Source organism: Choloepus didactylus, chromosome X, assembly GCF_015220235.1.
Source record: "Choloepus didactylus isolate mChoDid1 chromosome X, mChoDid1.pri, whole genome shotgun sequence".
NCBI classification, from domain to species: Eukaryota; Metazoa; Chordata; class Mammalia; order Pilosa; family Megalonychidae; genus Choloepus; species Choloepus didactylus.
In genome coordinates, this window is record NC_051334.1 from 121,200,171 (window position 1) to 121,221,238 (window position 21,068).

General features: G+C 44.4%; 1 protein-coding gene across 1 annotated transcript; it reads right to left on the bottom strand.

Moving 5' to 3' along the window:
• Window positions 1–3,546: 3,546 nt before the first annotated feature.
• On the bottom strand, window positions 3,547–13,505 carry LOC119522325 (claudin-34-like). The gene is made up of 2 exons (XM_037820870.1): window positions 13,470–13,505; window positions 3,547–3,925 (listed from the first exon to the last, which is right to left on the bottom strand). The coding sequence occupies exons 1-2, from the start codon at window positions 13,475–13,477 to the stop codon at window positions 3,547–3,549; spliced, it is 387 nt and encodes a 128-aa protein (XP_037676798.1). The 5' UTR covers window positions 13,478–13,505.
• Between the last annotated feature and the right edge of the window lie 7,563 nt (window positions 13,506–21,068).

Below are 21,068 nucleotides of genomic sequence, written 5' to 3' on the forward strand. Positions count from 1 at the left end.
GAGAGTTTTCATGAGCTTAAAACCACTGGTATGAGAGATGTGTAAAAGATGTAGAGTAAATAAACATGCTTTAACTTCTACAACTCTCCTTAACAATTGATGAATTGTTCCTCTACCTTTCTGCTCTTTAGGAAAATCATTTTCAGAAAACAAACTTTATTGATAAAGTGAACAGTAAACAGTGTGTCACGATGATCTTGAATAAAGGATTGTTTTTTTAATCTGGGAAAAAAGAAGGACAAATGGAGACATGTCAAAGGATATGTGTGTAACTGAGGCTCCAAAGACAAAAATGGCATGATTGGATCATAAAAAGGAATAATGGATGCAACTAAATGATACACTTTGAATACATAGAAACCCACAAGTTACAGTTAGATGCATTTCTGAGCCAATTAAGGACATTGGGACATTGACTGAGGATTTGATTAGATTAAGAAATGATTGTTAATCTTTTGTGTGTGTGATAAATGACAATGGAGTTATTTTTAAAAAGAAGGAGTCCTTATTTTTTTAGAAACACTTATTGAAATATTTCTGGATAAAGTGATGTGTTGCCAGGGACTGGTTTCAACATAATCCAAGATTGGAGTCGGAGGCAGTGAGTGAAAGTACAGTTGAAACAAGAGTGGCAACATATTGATAATTCTTGGGGCTGGGTAATAAATATATGTGGGTTCATTAAAATAGTCTCTCTACTTCTGAATGCATTTGGCAATTTCCATGACAAAAACATGGAAGAAAATTCCACGAGGTCATACTCCAGAGTTGAGTCAATACTCAGAACCAAATAGCAAAATCAATAAACAATGCTGTGAGGATTAGGTTCATGTGTCAACTTGGCCAGGTGATGGTACCCAGTTGTCTAGTCAAGCAAGCACTGGCCTAACCATTACTGCAAGGACATTTGTGGCTGGTTAATAAACCAGAAGGCTGGTTTATTAAATCATCAGTCAATTGACTGCATCTGTGGCTGATTACATCAATGAAGGGCATATCTTCTGCAATGAGGGAATTCAATCAGCTGGATTTAATCCAATCAGTTGAAAACTTTTAAGGGAGAAGAGAGAGAACTTTCACTTCTTCTTCAGCCAGCCAGCCTCTCCTGGGAAATTCGCTGAAGACTCTCATTGGCGTGCCAGCTTGCAGCCCACCCTACAGAATTTCTCTTCAGCCAGGCTGCATCTCTTGGGAGTACATCAAAGACCTTCATCAGAGTTGCTGCCTGCCCTACAGAATGTGGACTTGTACATCCCCACAGTTGTGTGAGACACTTTTATAAAAGCTCATATTTACAGATATCTCCTGTTGGTTCTCTTTCCCTACAGAACCCTGACTAATACGAATGCACTGATCACCACTGAAGTGTTACTAGGGTAGCCTCCCTCCTTACTCTGGAAAGTTTTAATTAGAGGGAAAAGATGAAGCATTTATCCCAGATTTTAAAAATACGAACTGAAAAACCATAGTTGACAAGAAAAAGTAATTTTTTACAAAAGTGTGCCACTTTGAAACCGTTATGGACCCTAGAAGAGCCATGATCTTTTAATCCAATCTTTTTGGGTGGAATCTTTCGGTTGTTTCCATGGAGATGTGACTCACCCAACTGTGGGTGAGACCTTCGATTAAATTATTTCCATGGAGGTGTGGATCCCACCCTGATTAATTCACTGGAGTACTAAAGAGAGCTCAGGAGCTGACACAGACACTGACGCTTGGAGACACTGGGAGATGGAGACAGGGCATTTGGAGATGCTAAGCTAAGAGATGAAGCCCAGAGCTTACCCCTAAGAAGTTGAGAGAGGACTCCCAGATGCTTAGAGAGAAATGCCCTGGGAGAACAAGCAGAGAGCTGAGAGAAGCTGAGAGAGACAGAGTGCCAGAGACATTGTGGAGAAAGTCATTTTGAAATGCAACCCAGGAGCAAAGGAACAGCAGACACCAGCCACGTGCCTTCCCAGCTGACAGAGAGGTGTTCCAGATGCCACTGCCCTTTCTTCAGTGCAGGTATCCTCTTGTTGATGCCTTAGTTTGGACAATTTTATAGCCTTAAGACTTTAAATTTGTAACCTAATAAATCCCCTTTATAAAAGCCAATCCATTTCTGGTATTTTGCATAATGGCAGCTCTAGCAAACTGGAAGAAAGCATCCCAGCCAATGAATCTGGCAGGAGTATGGGAATTAGAAAGTCACCATTTTCAATTTTTAATGAAATAATTGATTCAAACCGGGACCATCAATAGATGAAACCATTAGGTGGAATTTTGATGAGGAAATTTACACGAGGCATCAGGCCTTCACCGGGAGAATCCACTGATCGAAACAAATGTCCGTGTACCTCCTGGTACGATGCAGTCAGTAGGAAGTACCTGGTATTACCTATGAGATCCTCGTCCTGCAAAAGCTGAGCCTGAATCTAATCAAGCCTGTAGAGATAACAAGTTAAATGACATTACGAGGCAATGGACCAATTCAGATTGTGGGAAATTCTACAGGACGATTGGCCCAGTTTCCTCAGCAAATTAAAGAATCAAAAAAGAAGGAAAAGGGAGGTGGGGTGTTAGGGGGTGGGGAGTGAAGGAACCACTTTAGATTAAAACTTAAGAGAAAAAGTGGGCATACCAAATGTCAAAAGAAAAACTCCAGAATTATTTTGGAGGCATTGAAAAATTCTGACTGGATAATCAATGATAACAAGGAATAGTTGTTAACAGTTTGTTTAGGTAGAATGTGGTCATGTAAGGAAATATGCCTATTTTTTAGGGAGGAACACTGAAATATGTGGGGATGAAGGGACATGATGTCTGGGCTTTGCCTTAAATTACTTTGGAGAAAAAAATAGACAAGAAGGGGGAAAGACAGGAGAGAGGACGCTAATGTGGCAGGATCTTGGTGACTGTTGAGTCTGGAGACAGGTGCACGCGGAGGCCTCACACCATTCTCTCTAGTTTTATGTGTTTTGGAAAATTTCATAGAATAAAAGAGGGATGCTCTTATCATGCCACAGGAAATAAGGTCAGTCACTGGCTAGCGGAAGGTGAAGAGGGAGGTGTGCGAGGTTAACGTGTTCACAGACGCTGATTTCCACACATTAGAGTACTGATTATTTTAGCTAAGATTAATGGAAATCCAGAACCAGTCCAAAAGATTGGCAGGGAGGCAAGATTTTCTTTTTAATGAACGTTCCTTAATTCAACCTGAAAATAAGTGGATCACCAGGGTGACCTTCCCCTGGTAACCAAGAATTGGCAAAGCCAACACAACCAGTAAGCTCATGGGTCTGAGACCCTGGGATGCACTTCGCTGTTGTGGGGAAATCGGGACATAAGGGAAGAAACCCCGCTCAGCAGCAGCAGGAGGGTGGCCACGAATGCCACGGCACTGGCAAACCCAACTCTCTGAGCATCTGGCTTGAATGGCAGCTGAAAATCTGATGGAAATGAGATTCCCTCTTCCTTCATCACCATGGAAAAGTTCCACACCATGGTGGCTGAGATGCAGATGCCAGCGGCTAGATGTAGACTCCCCTTGGCCACGGATGCAATTCAGGTGGCGTTCCTCTGAAGGTTTCCTTTCAGTAGATTTCTAATGATAAAGATGGTGGAGGCTTTCCCCAGGAGCCCTAGAAGGCTGGCAACCACCAGGAGATGTTGAGCCATGCGGATGTCAAGCGGGAGGTAGTGTTCATGTAAGGTGTAATGGTGACAAAACCAGACTCTGCTGATGTTGTGGTGAAAACACACCTGCCACATGCCCACGTAGACTAGATTGGAGGGTGACACCGGGGTGCTCAGACTCCAGTCTCTCCACTCTGCCATGTCCGTGGAGATGGTGGCCAGGATCCAACCCACGATGGCAGCAGCTAAGTTGCACACCTGATGGCGGATATTGCTGGGGCGTCTGGTCACATCGTGGTCAGAGTACCTGCAAAGAAATACAGGGCATCGTGAGCGGGCGCCCGCAGGCCTGGGACAGCCCCCATCCCGTCCCGTCCCGTCCCTGGAGGCGAGCAGCCCCCGGGAGGGAAATGACACACTTGAGGAAGGAGACATGTGACCCTCATGCTCTGCTGGTGGGAGTTCGGGCTGAGCAAACTTTGTAAAGGGCTATTTCGCGATATTGACTGGAAGCCTTAAAATGCACAGACCTTTCAAACATGCGTCCAAAGACATAATTAAAATTGATGAAATTATTTAGTCATGAAGATGTTCACTATAGCACTGTTGGTAAGATTGAAAAATGGGAAACAACTTCAAAACCCACAAGAGGGGCTGGGTTAAATAATTTATGCTGGATCCATGCAATGGAGTCATGTGGCTATGTTAAAAGTATAAATGGAGTCATCAAACGTGTAACATCTTGTGTTTGGCCCTTTTCACTTAGTATGCTTTAAAGGTTCGTCTACATTGCAGCACGTAGGAGCAATTCATTCCTTTTATTTTTAATGCGATTTTATTGAGATATATTCACACACCATACAATCCATCCAAACTGTAGTCAGTGGCTCATGGTATCATTACATAGTTGTGCATTCATCACCATGATCAATTTTAGAAAATTTTCATTACTCTAAAAAAGATTTGTTCCTTTTTATTGCTGAGTTGTATTCCAGCAATATATGGAAAGACCACACTTTATCCATTCATGGGCTTTTGGATGTTTGGATTGACTCCACATTTGGGCTATTATGAATAACACAGCTGAATGTTCTTATCTAAACCTTTGTATGGACCTGTGTTCTTAGTCCTCTCAGGTAGACAGCCGGGCGTGGAACTGCTGGATTGCATGTAAGGGTATGTTTAACATTTTAAGAAATGGCTAAACACCTCTATCAGTTGAGAAGGCACGTAGCTGGCATCCGCTGGTTCCTTGCTCCCAGGTTCTGTTTCAAAATGGCATTCTCCAAAATGTCTCTGGGCTTTTCTTTGCACTTCTCTCTCTCAGCTCCTGTGCATCCTTGCTTGTTCTCCCAGGGCATTTCTCTCTAAGCATCTGGGGATCCTCTGTTAGCTTCTCCAGGGCAAACTCTGGGCTTCATCTCTTAGCTTGGCATCTCCAAACATCTTTCTGCCTGCATCTCCAAACATTTGGATCTGTGTTGGCCCCTGAGCTCTCTTAAGGACTCCAGTAAACTAATCAAGGCCCACCTTGAATGGGCGGGGTCACACCTCCATGGAAACAACCTAATCAAAAGGCCCAAACCCATAATAGTCTGCCCCACATGATTGCTTTGAAGAACATGGCTTTTTATGGGGTACATAACAGATTCAAACCAGCACATGGCCGTAACATTTTACTTTCCCACCAGTAATGTATGAAAGTTCTAGTTACTCCATCTCTTCTCCAATGTTTTGTATTTCCAATCTTTTTGGAAATAGCCATTCAACTTGCCATTAAAACAAACATGACCAAAACGAGGATACTCATCATATATTGAGCACAGAGAGCATGTCACGGATAGATACAGAACTGGGTCTATATGGTAAGGTAGTAAGAGAAATTTTTAACTGGGCTGGAGGGATTATGATTTTTTTCCTTTAAAACCATAGAAAAGCACACAAAACCTAAGCGTACAGCTTAATGAATCATTGTGGGGCAAACCCCCATGGAGCTACCGCTCAGTTTACAGTATAGAATACCGCCACTGTCATGCTTTTCTGTTCAGTTTATCATCCCAGGATGCATCCTTGAACACCACAGTTCCATTTTGCCTGTTTTTCAAAATCGAAATCATGCTGCAGATGCTCTTTTGTGACTGGCTTCTTTGACTCAACTTTGTGTTAAAGCATTTGGAGGCAGGAGGCCAGTTAGGGCACTGGTGATTCAAAAGTCCATTCAGAATGGGGGTGGGGGTGGGAGTTCCAACCTGCAGTTCTGATGGTGCTCAAATCCCTTGCTCCACCTGTCCCTGAGGGCCAGCTCTAAACCTGGTTGGATTATAACAGAGTCTGTAAATCCTCTTCTTTGCTTAAGCTCACACCAATTGGGTTTCCATCCATTTGCAGCCACAGTCCTGACAGATGCATCTTGGGACTAATAAAAAATTCTGGAATCCTTAGCCTGGCATTGAGGCCCTTCTCAATCCAGTCCCAATTGACATTTGCCATCCCAGCTCTCCCTGCACCTCCAAACCACCTGCCACTCTGCCCATTCCTGGCCTGACCCCATCCCCTCCTGCCCACACCCTCTTAAGGCAGGAGAACAGAGGATGGGGTTTGGAAACTTCTGGGTCACTTACATGCCACCTTCTGTCTAGAATTCCCTCCACACCAAACCCCTTGTCCAACACCCACCCATCAAAGTCTAAATTGTGCCTTTATGCTCTATTCACATCCTGCCCCTCTCCAGGACCAGTTCAAATTCCTCAATTAAAATTTATCTCTGCCTTCTTATTGCATATTGAGCTTCTGTCAAAGCATTTAACAAATTTGCTTGAGATAATAATTATTTATATCACAGATCTAATTGTACCTCTAGTGAATGGATCTCCAAAGAATGGAGTCAACACCTTTTTCTTTTAACCTTCATATCATGCTCAATGCTTGGCAAGACAAATTGAATGAATTTCCCTGTACAAAAGTGTCCTGGAAGTTGTCACGTGCTGTACAGAGTCAGGGATAATGAAAATAATAGCGATCCAAAAAAAAGTCCATTCACCTATGGAGACCGGAGCATACAAGCTGGATTCCTTCCAAGTAAGACACCACATGTCATGGGAAGCCCTTGAACAAATATTTTATGTGGGACTGAGATTCCCTTGAGATCCCCATGGAATGCTCTTTCCTTCTTCTGGGAAGCATATGGCTCTGCCAGGCTGTTTGCAGACTGCTGTTCTTGAAGCAGACTGTGGCATAATTCTGTGAAGGAAATGGTCAGGCTGAGGCCCTACTGGCTGAGGGTGGGACCCAAATCCTAATGACCGGTGTCCTTATAAGAAGAGAGAAAGTCAGACACAGAGCCCCAGACACAGAGAAAATGGCCATGGGATGGTGGAAATAGAGGTGAGAGCAGTGCAGCCACAAGCCAAGGAAGGCCAAGGATTGCCTGCACCCACCAGAAGCTGGAAGAGGCAGGGAAGGATTCTGCCCTACAGTTTTCACAGGGAGCATGGCCCAGCCGACCCCTGAATGGTGAATGTCTGGCCTCCAGAGCTGTGCAAGAATCCAGTTCTGTCCTTTCAGCCACTCAGTTGGTGGTGCTTTGTCATAGCAGCCCTGGCACACTCAGCCCCTCGCCCTTGCCGGTTCTGCTCACCGCTGTGTCAGAGCCCCTACAACACTGCCTGGGATGGAGGCAGCCCACGTGAGTGAATGAAGGACTGAGTGAGTGGAACTGACCATCCTCTGTGTGATGACAGCTCCTGATTTCCTCGAGTGAAGGATGCACAGTGTGCCCCGGTCACTGAGGGTTGCACCTGCTTCTCCACCCTTTGCCAGCTGCCCCTTCCTGGCAATGCCAGCTGCTTCCCTTTTCCTGCCTGTTTCTCTGAGGACAACAGACATCCCAGAGGGTGGCAAGGCTCTTCCCATCACACCCCTCTCTTCCCTGTTTGCCTTTCCCAGGAGACCATATATCCCAGTAATCAACACCACTTGGGTTCAAATCCTGGTCTGTGTTGTCGAAGCAAATGGCCCAGGATAGGCTAGACTCGTGGTCTGCCCAGCCTTCCAGTCAGCCTCAGTTTTTCCAACATGACCTATGAGTCCCAGAGAGATAGAAGGTAAATGTCAGTCACTACACAAACCCAATGCTTAGCCACGTGGGGCCCATCTCAATTACCTGTGAATAGGTATTCCAGTTGCACAGCACAAAGCTTACTTTTTAGTGGATGCTGCCATTGTTTCCTCTTGTGCTTAATTAAACCTTTTATAGATGGGATTTTTTTTTTAACCACAGAAGGATCCAGAAGAGAAGTCCCTTCACACCTCACAGAAAATGTCTTCCTTGCTTCAGGGAGGGCCTGGCTATAGATTTCAAGGGGAGTCTGCTTGGCTCACCCAAAGAAGTTGTGTGGGTCCCAGAGGTGCTGCCTTCCAATCCTTGTGAAGAAATGGGGAACACGGGACAGAACGGGGAAGGCACATGGCTGCCTGGCCCCATCCCCCATATGACCTCACCATGTCATTCACTGCATCATATCAAGTGTTGTGGGCCCCCCAGACCACGGGGTCTCCCACCTCAAGGTGACATTCAGAACCTCCCTCAGGGAGTCGGGCCTTGTGGGGTCTCTTGCTTTTGTCCCTGACACCCCAGGCCTCTTTGATATTGGACTCTGTGGACAAGAACACTTTTTGCTTTCAGATTCAGAGGACATGTTTTTCTTTTTAATTAGGTAGTGTTCCTTTTTCTTCAATTTTTTTCCAAGAGTTTGAGCAGGAATGTGTCAATTCTTTTAGGAAAGTTTGGTAAAATTCCCCTGTGAAGCCATCTGGCCCTGGGCTTTTATTTGTAGGTAGATTTTTGATGACTGATTAGATCTCTTTGCTTATGATTGGTTTGTTGAGGTTTTCTATTTCTCCTTGGATCAGTCTAGGTTGTTTATGTGTTTCCAGGAAATTGTCCACTTCCTCTAAATTGTCTAGCTTGTTGGCATACAGTTGTTCATGGTATCCTCATGATTTTTTTTATTTCTTCAGGATCTGTAATAATTATGCCCTTCTCGTTTCTGATTGTTTATTTGGATCTTCTCTCCTTTTGGCTTTGTCAGTTTAGCTAAGGGTCTGCCAGTCTTGTTGATCTTCTCAAAGAACCAACTTTTGGTTTTATTTATTTTCTCTATTTTTTTTTTTTGTTGTTGTTCTCCAGCTCATTTACTTTTGCTTTAACCTTTGTTATTTCTTTTTGTCTACTTGCTTTAGGGTTAGTTTGCTGATCTTTCTCTAGCCTCCTCAGTTGTTCAGTTAGGTCTTTGATTTTAGTTCTTTCTTGCTTTTTGATATATGCATTTAGAAATATAAATTTCCCTTTCAGTACTGCCTTCGCTGCACCCCACAGGTTTCGATATGTTGTGTTTTCATTTTCATTCATCTCTAGATAATTGCCAATTTCTCCTGCAATTTCTTCTTTACCCACTGGTTGTTTAGGAGTGTGTTGTTTAACCACCATATATTTGTAAAAGATCTGGTTCTTTGTTGGTTGGTGATTTCTAGTTGCATTCCATTGTGGTCAAAGAATGTGCTTTGAATAATTTCAATCTTTTAAAATTTATCAAGGCTTGTTTTGTGCCCCAGCATATGATCTATCCTGGAAAATGTTCCATGGGCAGTAGAGAAGAACGTATATCCTGGTACCTTGGGATGTAAGGATCTATATATGTCTGTTAAGTCTAATTCATTTATCATATTGTTTAGGTTCTCAATTTCCTTATTGGTCCTCTGTCTAGTTGTTCTACCTATAGAAAAGAATGATTTTTTTTTTCAAGTTTAAAACACATACTTAAAATACAATTAATAAAATGTAACTACTGTTTAAAAATAGTAGAAATACAAAAGAAGTGTTGTCATAAATTGCAACAAATGTTCCACACTGTTGTGTTGGTGGTAGTGTGGTGTATGGGGATCCTGTATTTTATGCATGTTTGTTCTGTAAACCCACAACTTCTCTAATAAAAAAAAATGAAAACAAAACAAACAAAAAAACAAACACTCTCCTGGTTGTGGGAAGGACATGAAAGGGTAGCGTGCAAGTCCCTCCTCCAGCTCACAAGCAAAACTTATGAACCCCAGTAGAGCCATGATCTTTTGATCCAATCTTGTTGGATGGAACCTTGTGGTTGAGTGTTTCCATGGAGATGTGACTCACCCAACTGTGGGTGGGACTTTTTGTTTAAATTATTTCCATGGAGTTTAGGTCAGGGTCAGTCTTGATTGGTTCACTGGACTACTTAAGAGAGCGCAAGAGCTGACACAGATGCTGACACATGAAGCCCAGAGTTTGCCCCAGAGTAGCTAAGACAGGACTCCCAGATGCTTACAGAGGAATGCCCTGGGAGAAGGAAGCAAGGACAAATAAACAGCAGCTGAGAGAGAGAAGTGAAGAGAAAAGCCCAGAGACATTTTGGAGAAAGCCATTTTGAAATCAGAACCTGGAAGCAAAGGACCAGCAGACACCAGCCACGTGCCTTCCCAGCTGACAGGTGTTCCGGATGCCACTGGCCTTTCTTCAGTGAAGGTATCCTCTTGTTGATGCCTTAGTTTGGACACTTTTATGGCCTTAGAACTAAAACTCTGTGACCTAATAAATCCCCTTTATAAAAGCCAATCCATTTCTGATATTTTGCATAACCGTATCTCTAGCAAACCAGAACAGATTTTGGTATACCAGAGAAGTGGGGTCCTGCTGAGTTTGCCAATACCAAACATGTTAGACAGCATTTTAAATGGATAAGGAGAGGATTCTGGAAGAATTGTGTGGAGCTTGACAGAAAAGGCCCAGATTGCTCTGAAGAGACTGTTGGTAGAAATATGGATTCTAAAGTTACTTCTGATGAGGTCTTAGAGAGAAACGATGCATGTGTCATGGTGAACTGGAAGAAAGGCAATCCTTGTTTTAAAGTGGTGGAGAATTTGGCAAAATTGAGTCCTGGTGTAGATGGAAGGCAGAATTTGAAAGCAATGAGCTGGGATCCTTAGCTGAAGAGATCTTCAAACTAAAAGTGGAAAATGCAGCCTGGGTTCTCCTTGTAGCTTATAGCAAAATGCGAGAGGAAAGAGATAAGCTGAGAACTGAACTCTTGAGTACAAAGAAACCAGAAATTGATGATCTGGAAAATTCTGGGCTTCCAGAAAGTGGGACCCCAGAGGTTAGTGCACCATGTGAGGATTTAACAAAACCAGGAAACAGCCAGCCATTTCGGTACAAGCCAGGATTGGAGATGGAGTTATCCAGAAAGGATTTGTGGAAAGTCTTATTGTCTGACGGTTTTGACCCCTGTATGCTGCATGCCAAGCCAACAAATTTTCTGTGAGATCTGTATAGACAGAGCCACTGCCAGTCAGGACTGGAGGGGATGGAGAAGGAACAAATTGCAAGAAGGATGACTTCAAAGGCAGAACCATGGAAGCTAAGGCCTGGAGCCAAGAAGTCTCAGGCCAGGAGAGCGGACCTACCCATGAACGCACCTACCCATGAACGTGGAAAGGGTGAGTTTGCCTTGGAGGCAGAGGGTGGGCCTTCTGCCTCGATGCTCAGGAAGAGTGCTGCTGCCCCAGTCCTCAGAGAGGGTGGGGCAAATTCCCCGGGGATTGGGGAGAGCCTGGCCATCACCCTACTGTTCTGAAGGGGTTCAGCGTGTGCCTTGGAGGTGGAAGAGAGACCAAGAGAGAGGAGGGTGAGGACGAGAAGAAGGTGGTCTCCCCAATGCATGGATATGTTGGAACAATCACCCCAGCATTTGGAGAGAAAAAAGGCCTCTGTGTAAGCCTTTGGAAAGGGTGGGAGTGTTGCTCTCTCAAGACCTGAGGGTAAAACGTCATTCTATAAATGACTCTCAGACATTGGAATCTACTGAAGTTTGCCATGAGGATTTTAGGACCTGTTTCAGTCCCGTGAACCCTGTTTTCCTTGCACTTTCTCCCTATGGCAATGGGAATGTTTATCCTATGGCTATCCCTTCTTTGTATATTGGAAGCAGATAATTTCTTGTGCGTTTCCCCACAACCAGAGGGGAATGTTGCCTTAGGACAAATCATGCCTGTAACTGATTTTGATAAGACCTTGTACTTATCTATATTGCGATGGAATGAATGTATTTTTGCTGTTGGAAAGAACATATCTTTCCAGGGTTCAGGGGGTGGAATGTGCTAGTTTGAAACTGTTATGGACCCCAAAAGAGCCGCCATCTTTTAATCCAATCTTGTTGAGTGGAAACTATTGATTGTTTCCATGGAGATGTGACTCGCTCAACTGGTGAGGACTTTGATTAAATTATTTCCATGGAGGTGTGGACCCTGCCCATTCAGGGTGGGTCTTGACTGGTTCACTGGACTACTTGAGAGAGCTCAAGAGCTGACACAGATGCTGATGCTTGGAGATGCTTGGAGATGCAGACAGAAGGATGTTTGGAGATTCTAAGAGATGAAGCCCAGAATTTGCCCCAGAGTAGCTAAGAGAGGACCCCCAGATGTCTACAGAGAAACACCCTAGCAGAAAGAAGCAAGAATGCGTAGCAGCTGAGAGAGAGGAGTGAAGAGAGAAGCCCAGAGACATTTTGGAGAAAGCCATTTTGAAACCAGAACCTGAGAGCAAAGGACCAGCAGACACCAGCCATGTGCCTCCCCATCTGTCAGAGCTGTTCCAGATGCCATAGGCCTTTTTTCAGTGAAGGTTATCCTCTTGTTGATGCCTTACCTTGGACACTTTGATGGCCTTAGAACTATAAATTTGTAACCTAACAAATCCTCTTTATAAAAGCTATCCATTTCTGGCACTTTGCATAATGGCAGCATTAGCAAACCAGAACATCAGGGAAAATCTGCTCTGGAAGGAGGTAGACTTTCAGGTGACAGATGAAGGCAGGAAGAAACTGGTGTTGTGAGCCAGGTGCAAAAGCATGCTACAGAGAGCAGAAGATGGAGAGATGAAGGTAGGTGGGGGAGAGGGGAGGGCCCTTGGAGGAGAAGTGTCCTGACCCTACAGGAGGGGTCCAGGACAGGCCGCTGTGGGGGCAGCTGTGCCCATGAGCTGCATTAAGTGGGAAGGTCAAAATCCACAGTCTTGTCTGGCAGGTGAGTCGGTGGTGTTAGCAGCGTGTGGTCTATACAAGCGCAAAGCAGGAGGGGACATGGATACCAGTTTACAGAGACAGGGAGGGGCCTGGGCTTTATTATGGGATGCCAGGGAGCTCAGGGTGGGGGTGGTTGTGGGTTAATGCCAGAAATCCATTCTGGCATGAAGAACATCCATGGTAGAGACCATATTTATAAAGATCGTTCTTTTGGGGCGGAGAATCCTGAGCAATTTTGAAGAGACGATTGAAATGGTGCGTTGGCAGGAAATGAACAGGTGAGTTGGGTGTGTTTAATTGACTGTGAGTGCTGGAGCCTGGGGGCTTGTGGGAAGGATTTAAACACACAAGGCAATTGAATAAGTTGTTAAAGAGGGAAATTCAAGTGTGTCCCAGTGATGGCCAGCCGCCCCAGCTGGCAGGGACGTGGGTGTTGGCTTGCCCTGCTGCTGTGGGACATAGGGACCTGAAGCCCACCTATCTTTAATGTGATGCATTCAGGAGAACAATGCTTTAAAGGACGTGAATGCGTAATGAGATAGTCACTGGCATCCCCTGAAGTCCCTGGGACGGGCAGGCTATGGGGGCACAGAGCCTGAGTCCAAGGCACCCATCAGTGCCAGAAAAGCCACACTGGAGGAGTCAACGTTCCTCAACCCAAATCCGCGGACTCTGCAAAACAGCCTTGCATTCATTCCAGCGCCCAGGCCTGTTGCTAGAAACCCCGACTCAATAAAGACTTACGTTGACATCTTTCCGTCCAGTTAGAAGATTTATGCTGTAGGACGAAGAGAGGGGTGCGGCGGTTTGCAAGGGAGTGCTGTGGTGATGCCCGCAGAAGGCTAGCTGGGCCAGACTGGCCAGAAGACAGGAGCAGCTGCAGAGAAAGTGGTGGCATGAATTAGGATTCACACGGTTACAAAAATACTCTTGATAACTGTATTTCAACATAACGGGATTTCGCTTGTGATTCTGGGTATTTAGATTTATGCATCTATGACCACTTTTTCCTGGGAAGGCGTCCATAGCCTTCAGTGGGTGTTAAAGAGGTCTGGGACCCCTGCTCTCGCGAGTGGGTCCCGGCTGCATGGCTGACAGCTGCCTGCAGGGGGCGAGAGTGGGACCGGGAAACCCGCCCCCAGGCTACTGTAGCGATCCAGATTAGAGATGATGACACAGATGCCCCCCGCACACCCCTATACACCTATACGCACGTGTGAATGTGTGTGCATGTCCACACCCTGGGGTAGACAGATCCCTCCCTGGGGAGAAACATTACACAACAAAGTGAATCTTAGAGACCCCTTTGGGTAGCTATGAAAAGATGCACATAGCTTCTTTCTAAACCTACGAATGTGCATGGAAAATTCTGGAAAGACACCACCAGGGACTGTTGAAGGAAGCGGGTCTGGGACGGGAGGGCAGTGTCCCATTCAGAGTCGTCTTTGGGCACTACTGTAAGTATTTAAATAGTTACCATCCATGTGTGTGGTTTCCATTAGAGAGAGAAACAGGGAATAAGAGAGAGGGGAGAGACGGCTAAGCATACTCATGAGGAAAGTCAAGAAAAACGCAATTGGCAGGAGAGTTTGTATAGAGATGGCTCAATTTCTGTGAAAATTAAGTGAAATATATAATACATGTTGGTATATGAATAAACTAACCTATATAAATATATAATACATATGTTTGCCTATGAATAGAAAATTTGGGGGTACAGAACTGGTCAAATGCTTTTTGTTCTGGGAAGTGGAACTAGGATTGGGGTCACTGGCAAGAGAACATCACCTTCTCACTGGACACCCCCTTTGCAGGTTTTAATTTTTTTGCCATAAACAAGTATTGCTATTAAAACATAACCAATTAGTTACCTGACCGCAATGGGAGCAGGGGAGGGTGAGTGACATCTCCGAGGGAGGAGAGCAGACAGACGGGGGATTCCTGGCAGCACTGGGGAAAGAAGAGACTGTGCAAATGGGGAAGGAGTGGGCAGGCTGGGGCAAGGCGGGTGGCTTCCGCTGGAGATTCAGAACCTGCACTCCCCAGCCCAGGGGACTATGGCCACCCACCCCCACACATCTGAGGGCCAGGCACGGCTCCAATTCAGCTACTCCACAACATTTTGGTCTCAGGACCAAAAAGCTCTCCTCTATTTATACAATTAAAAATTTTCGAGGACCCTAAAGAGTTTCTGTTCATGTAGGTTGTATCTATTAATATTTATTATGTTAGAAATTCAACTGAGAAATCAAGAAGTATTTATTAACTCGTGTAATAATAACCCCATAATACTATTACAGGCAAACACAAATAACGTTAACATATCTTTATGAAAAGAACTGTGTTTTCAGACTAACACAATTTAGTGAGCAGAGGGGCAGTCTGTGGCTCGCTTTCACCTCTGGCTTAACAGAAGGCAGCTGGAGTCTCACATCTGCACGCAGCCTTTTTGATATTGAATGCCTTGTGGCCTCTGTAAACTTCAGTGCACACCCATGAGGGAATGAGAGTGAAAAATGCTCACAACATCTTAGAATCATGAGGAAAAGAGTTTGGACCTTGTGGAACCCCTGAAAGTTTCTTTGCTCCCCGAGCCCGGGTGCCCCAGTGCTTTGAGAAGCACTGCTCTGTGTGCTATGTATTTAATCCCCCAACAATCCTACAAAGTGGGGACAGTATTCTTAATACCCATTTAGTAAGGGGACAGAGATGTAAAGTCACTTGCCCAAAGCCACACAGGAAGTAGGCGATGGAGCTGGGCAGCGAGGCACAGACTGCACCACTGCAGTGCAAGATGGGGGTAGGTGCAACTGAGATCCGTGGTGGTGAGGGTTATCTGAGGAGGGAAGGGCACATCTTTGAGCTGAGAGGGGAGGAGAAAGAAGCTGGGGCAGTGCCTCCCAACCCTGCCTGTTCCGAGTGCCTTGTCTAGTTAACTACTAATTGAATTAGCTCACTAATGAGCTACTGACTGAATTAGCTCAGGGGACAGAGACTGGGCACAGATTTTTTTCAAAGCTCCCTGGGAGGTTCCAGTGTGCAGCCAGAGGGGGAGAACCACTGGGTGAGGTGCAGCCAAGAAATTCAGAGGGAGAGATGGAGGATCGGAAGGACTGGATCTCAGTCCTCACTTAATTTAAGTGAGGGATGTGTTCTACCCTGGAGGGGGGAACAGGCTAGAAAAGAAAAAAAGAGAGATTCTGCAAAGAATGGGGTGGGGAGATTAAAAGAGATTTAAAAAATTAAAAGCTGGCCAGCAGTGGTGTGCCCCCAACCAGGGCAGGATGGTCTGAATTTGTGGTGGCCCCTCTCAGCCCTGCTGTGCGACTTTCTTTAGTACACGTGTGCAGGAGGCAACCAGATGGCATTCAGTCAGGCTTTGGGCTGCCCTTTCAGCTCAGGAAGCAGCCCAGCAAGGCAACCTCCACAGGCGAACATGGCAAAGATAAACAAATGACAGCTTTCATCTTAGGCTTCAGGCACCGTGCCCAGTTCCCAGCACAATCACTACTAAGTGTGGAAGAGGTGGCCAGCCAGCTGTCACAGCTGTTGTAGAAAGGTGACACAGCAAGCAGTGGACAGTAGGGCTGGAGTCTTTCCTGAACCACACACTTACAAAGGACACAAACATCACCCTATTCGTTGTTCTTCACTCATCACAACTTCCTCATACCCTTCATCCACTAAAAAATCAAGAAAAGGAAGGCAGTCAGCCCACAAAAACATTAGAGGACGCTAGTTCTTTAACATACAGGAGCTTGAGGGATGGAGGGATGGAGACAGACAGACAGGAAATGCTGCAAAGCCAGAAGCCCAGCACCAGTCCGAGAGCCTGGCACAGAGAAGCCCCTCAATCATTTGTAGCCTGGAAAATCAATCAAACATAAGGAAATAGAAGGACTACTCTTTATGAGTTTAGTTTCAATTATACTATTACCTATAGCCTGTATTTCTTACCTGTGGTATCGGCATTGGCTTCTTCCTGCTCTCTTTTAACTTTTCCTGGCTTAAGAATCCTTGGGAATTTGATCCCTCCTTCCTCCACCAGGTCTCAGGTGCATTTCCTGTTCTTCCCACACTCCCCACAAGCTCATCTTGTTCACATGTGGCTTTATCTTAGTTGGTTTCCAAATACCCAATAGGCACCCCGTGTGGACCTCCATCCCCTGGAGGGAATGCGGCACCTGCTCAAAGAGCTCAGAACACCTTCTGTGGGGTTGGCCCACAGAGTGAACTTTCCCCAGAACCCCGACCCTCTCAAGAGTTCCAGCTGCAAACATTCCCCAACACCACAACAGTGGGGTCAAGAAGAAGCTGAGGGGGAGAAGATGACTCTCTAGAAGATTCCTATGCTTCACAGCCACCGAAGGCCTCCAGAAAATCCACTCCTGGCCACACCCACCCTTCAGAGTCCAAGTTTGCATGTCACACCCAGGACGCACCAGTAGAGCAAGCACTAGGTCTAAGGCCAGAAGCAGTCCTTCCCAACCACTGCACACACTGCATTCTAAGTCACTCTGCCCTTTCTCAGGATAGAGATTACAGAATAAACAGGCATGGAGCTAAATCTAGACTATGCTAAAAATGACACATTTGTATGCACAGCACAACTGGATCCAGTTCTGCTAAAAAATAAATGAGGGGGCTGGGTAAGATGGCAGCAAAGAGAGGTGTGGAATTTAGTTAATCCCCTAGAGCAATTAGTAAATAGCCAGGAACAACAAGAAAATAGGAACAACTGATGGGGGGACATCCGTGATGGGACAGCATCATACCCTAGTCTGGAATGGGTGGAATGGCTGAGATTGCAGCATAGAACTGTAAGTAAAGCTCCCCAAACTGCGGAGCTGGCACTGCTCCCCCATGGCATGGCAGGTGAGATGCAAAACTTTGCTGTGGGAAAAAGAAGCAGTCCCTGATGGAAGCAAGGGAATGTAGCTCAACCAGCTCCAATTGCAGTTTTAATTAATAAATTTGGAATGCCGAATACATGCTATGAGCATAGATAAACCTGGAGCAAGCAGAAAATGAACCTGGAGGTTTATCCTGGCAGAGAGGAGGCATGGCTGATGGAAAAAACAAAACAAAACAAAACATAAAAACAGAGGCTTTTGGAGTCCACAAGATCAGAACACTGGAAAATGGCATGTCCCAAGAAAAGGACCACACAGAACCAGGTACAAATTCCGGTTCTTGCCTGGTGAACTGGACAGCTGGTGACTGCCTCTGAAAAGGGGACTTTTTCCTTTTCCTTGCTTTTTTCCCTTTTTTCCCATCTCATTCTAAGTAGCTAATTAGAGAAAGCCTCAGGCATTTTCAATTGTCAGCCCTGATCCAGGGAAGAGTGGAGTTAAGATACTCAGAGAGTCAAAGGAAAAACTCAAGTGTAGGAGACAATTCACTAAAGGGCTTATCTTTCTTAAGAAAAGAGGGGGGTGGGGCTCAGTTCATGTGGCTGCCCTCCCTCAGAGAACTCAGACCCCAGGGTGGGGGGTGAGAAAAAAAAAAACAGAAACAGCTTAAGTTTGGCTTCTGACACCCTCAGCCCCTGGCCAGGAGACAGGGTCCACTGAGAATTAAATACGCCTCACCTCTTTACACTGGTGGGGAGCTGGGGGCCAACAAGCACCACCTGCTGGGCAGGATAGGAAAAGCACAGAGTCTAGGGGCTTCACAGGAAAGTCTAACAATCTTCTGGGTCTCACCCTCATGGAAACCTGATATTGAATACAGCCTCCTCCTGCAACCTGGGCCTGTCAAGTCTGGAAAAGTCTGATTGGGGGTAATCAGGGAAACCAGATGCCTAGACAACAAAAAATTACAAATCACACTAGGAAAAATGAAGATATGGCCCAGTCAAAGGAACAAACTTACACTTCAACTGAGATACAGGAATTGAAACAACTAATTATTAATCAAGCAAATCTAAATCAATTCAAAAAGCAAATCAACAAGTTGAGGGAAGATATGGCAAAAGAGATGAAGGACATAAAGAAAGCATTGGGCAAGCATAAGGAAGAACTTGAAAGTTTGAAAAAAACAATTGGCAGAACTTATGGGAATGAAAGGCACAATAGATGAGATGAAAAACACAATAGAGACATACAACAGCATATTTGAAGAGGTAGAAGAAAGGATTCATGAACTGGAGGACAGGACATCTGAAATCCTAAACACAAAAGAACAGATAGGAAAAAAGAATGGAAAAATATGAGCAGGGTCTCAGGAAACTGAATGACAATATGGAGTGCATGAATATACATGTCATGGGTGTCCCAGAAGGAGAAAAGAAGGGAAAAGGGGCAGAAACAATCATGAAATAATTACTGACATTTTCCCATCTGTTATGAAAGACATAAAATTACAGATCCAAGAAGTGCAGCATACCCCAAACAGAATACATCCAAGTAGACGGACTCCAAGACACTTAATAATCAGATTATCAAATGTCAAAGACAAAGAGAGAATTCTGAAAGCAGAAAGAGAAAATGATCCATCACGTATAAAGGAAGCTCAATAAGACTATGAGGAATTTTCAATAGAAACCATGGAGACAAGAAGATGATGGCATGATATATTTAAGATACTGAAAGAGAAAAACTGCCAGCCAAGAATTCTATATCTGGCAAAATGGCCCTTCAAAAACAAGGGAGAGTCTAAAATATTTTCAGACAGACACAGAGAGAGTTTGTGAACAAGATATCTGCTCTACAAGAAATACTAAAGGGAGCACTACAGGCAGATAGGAAAATATAGGAGAGAGAGGTTTGGAGAAGAGTGTAGAAATGAAGACTATCAGTAAGGGTTAAAAGAGAAAGGGAAAAAATAAAAATAAAGTAAGATAGACATATTAAATCCAAAAGACAAAACGGTAGACAGTAGACAGTATGTTGCATGAAATTAGCCAGAAACAAAAAGACAGAAACTGTATGGTTTCACTAACATGGACTAACAATGATGAGCAAAATTTGAGAGTTGTGAACACAGGTTCTCAGGAGATAGAAAGAGGTTGTAGATTGGGCATTTGAAGCTAAAGGAGTACAGAAGGTTCAACGGGATTGATTGTATAGATCCAGAAATGGATAGCATAATAATGTGTGATGGTAGCACAATATTGTAAGTACTGTGAACAAAGATGAGTGTGAGTATGGTTGAAAGATGAAGGCTAGGGGCATGTATGACACCAGAAAGAAAGAAGATAAAGACTGGGATTGTATAACTTAGCAAAACCTAGAGTGGTCAATGATCATGATTAAATGTACAAATACAAGAATGTTTTTAAGTGAGGGAGAGCAGATGAATGTCAACATTGCAAGGTGTTGAAAATTGGATGGTATAGATGAAAAAAATACAACCAATGCAAACTAGACTCTATAGTTAACAGTAACATCGTAAGATGCTTCCATTAATTGTAACAAAGGCAATATACCAAAGCTAAATGTCTATAAGAGGGGGATTTAAGGGAGTGATATAGGATTCCTGGTGGTGGTGGTTTGTCTGAGCTTTTCATTGTATTTTATTTTTATTTTTCTTCTATCTTTTGTATTTTTCTTTTTTTTCTCTCCTTTTCCTCTTTGGGGAAGAGGTAGAAATGTCCTCATATAGATTGTGGTGATGAATGCATAATTATGTGATTATACTGGGAATCATTGATTGTTTACTTAGGGTGGATTCTATGGCATGTGAATAAAACTGTCAAAAAATAAACAGAGGGATACACGTGCTGGAGAAAATTGAAGAAAGGGATGTACCTAGTCACTGTTGGTAGGGAAGTAGAATGGGAGAGCCCATCTGGAGGGCAAGTGCGGTGGTTCCACAGGAAGCTAAGCATGGGGTTGCCTTATAATCCTCCAACCCTGTTATTGGGTATATACTTGGAAGAACTGAGAGCAGGGACATGAGTGGATATTGCACAGTGGTGTTTATGGCAGCCATATGCATGATTTGCAATGGATGGAGTTGGCCTAAGGGTACATCAACAGATAAATAGAATGGTGAACTGTGGTGCATACATACAATGGAATACCAAGTGGCAGCAAAAACAAGTGAAGTTGTGAGGTATGCATCGTGAGGTATGTTGAGTGAAATAAGCCAGAATCGAAAAGACAAACTTTAGAATGCTTCACAAATATGGACTAACTATCACGTGCACACTCTGAGAATTGAATCTGAGAGCATAGGTTATCAGGGGAAGGCTTATGGTAAAAGTGCCTAGATTGTAAGCTCTTACAGAGTCACATCTATTCATGAGTTGTAATGCTTATCTCTAAATTCTGAGATGCTGATCTGTTTGTGTATAACCTGGTGGGTCCCTATAACTTCAGGTATCTGTGTGACACCTGA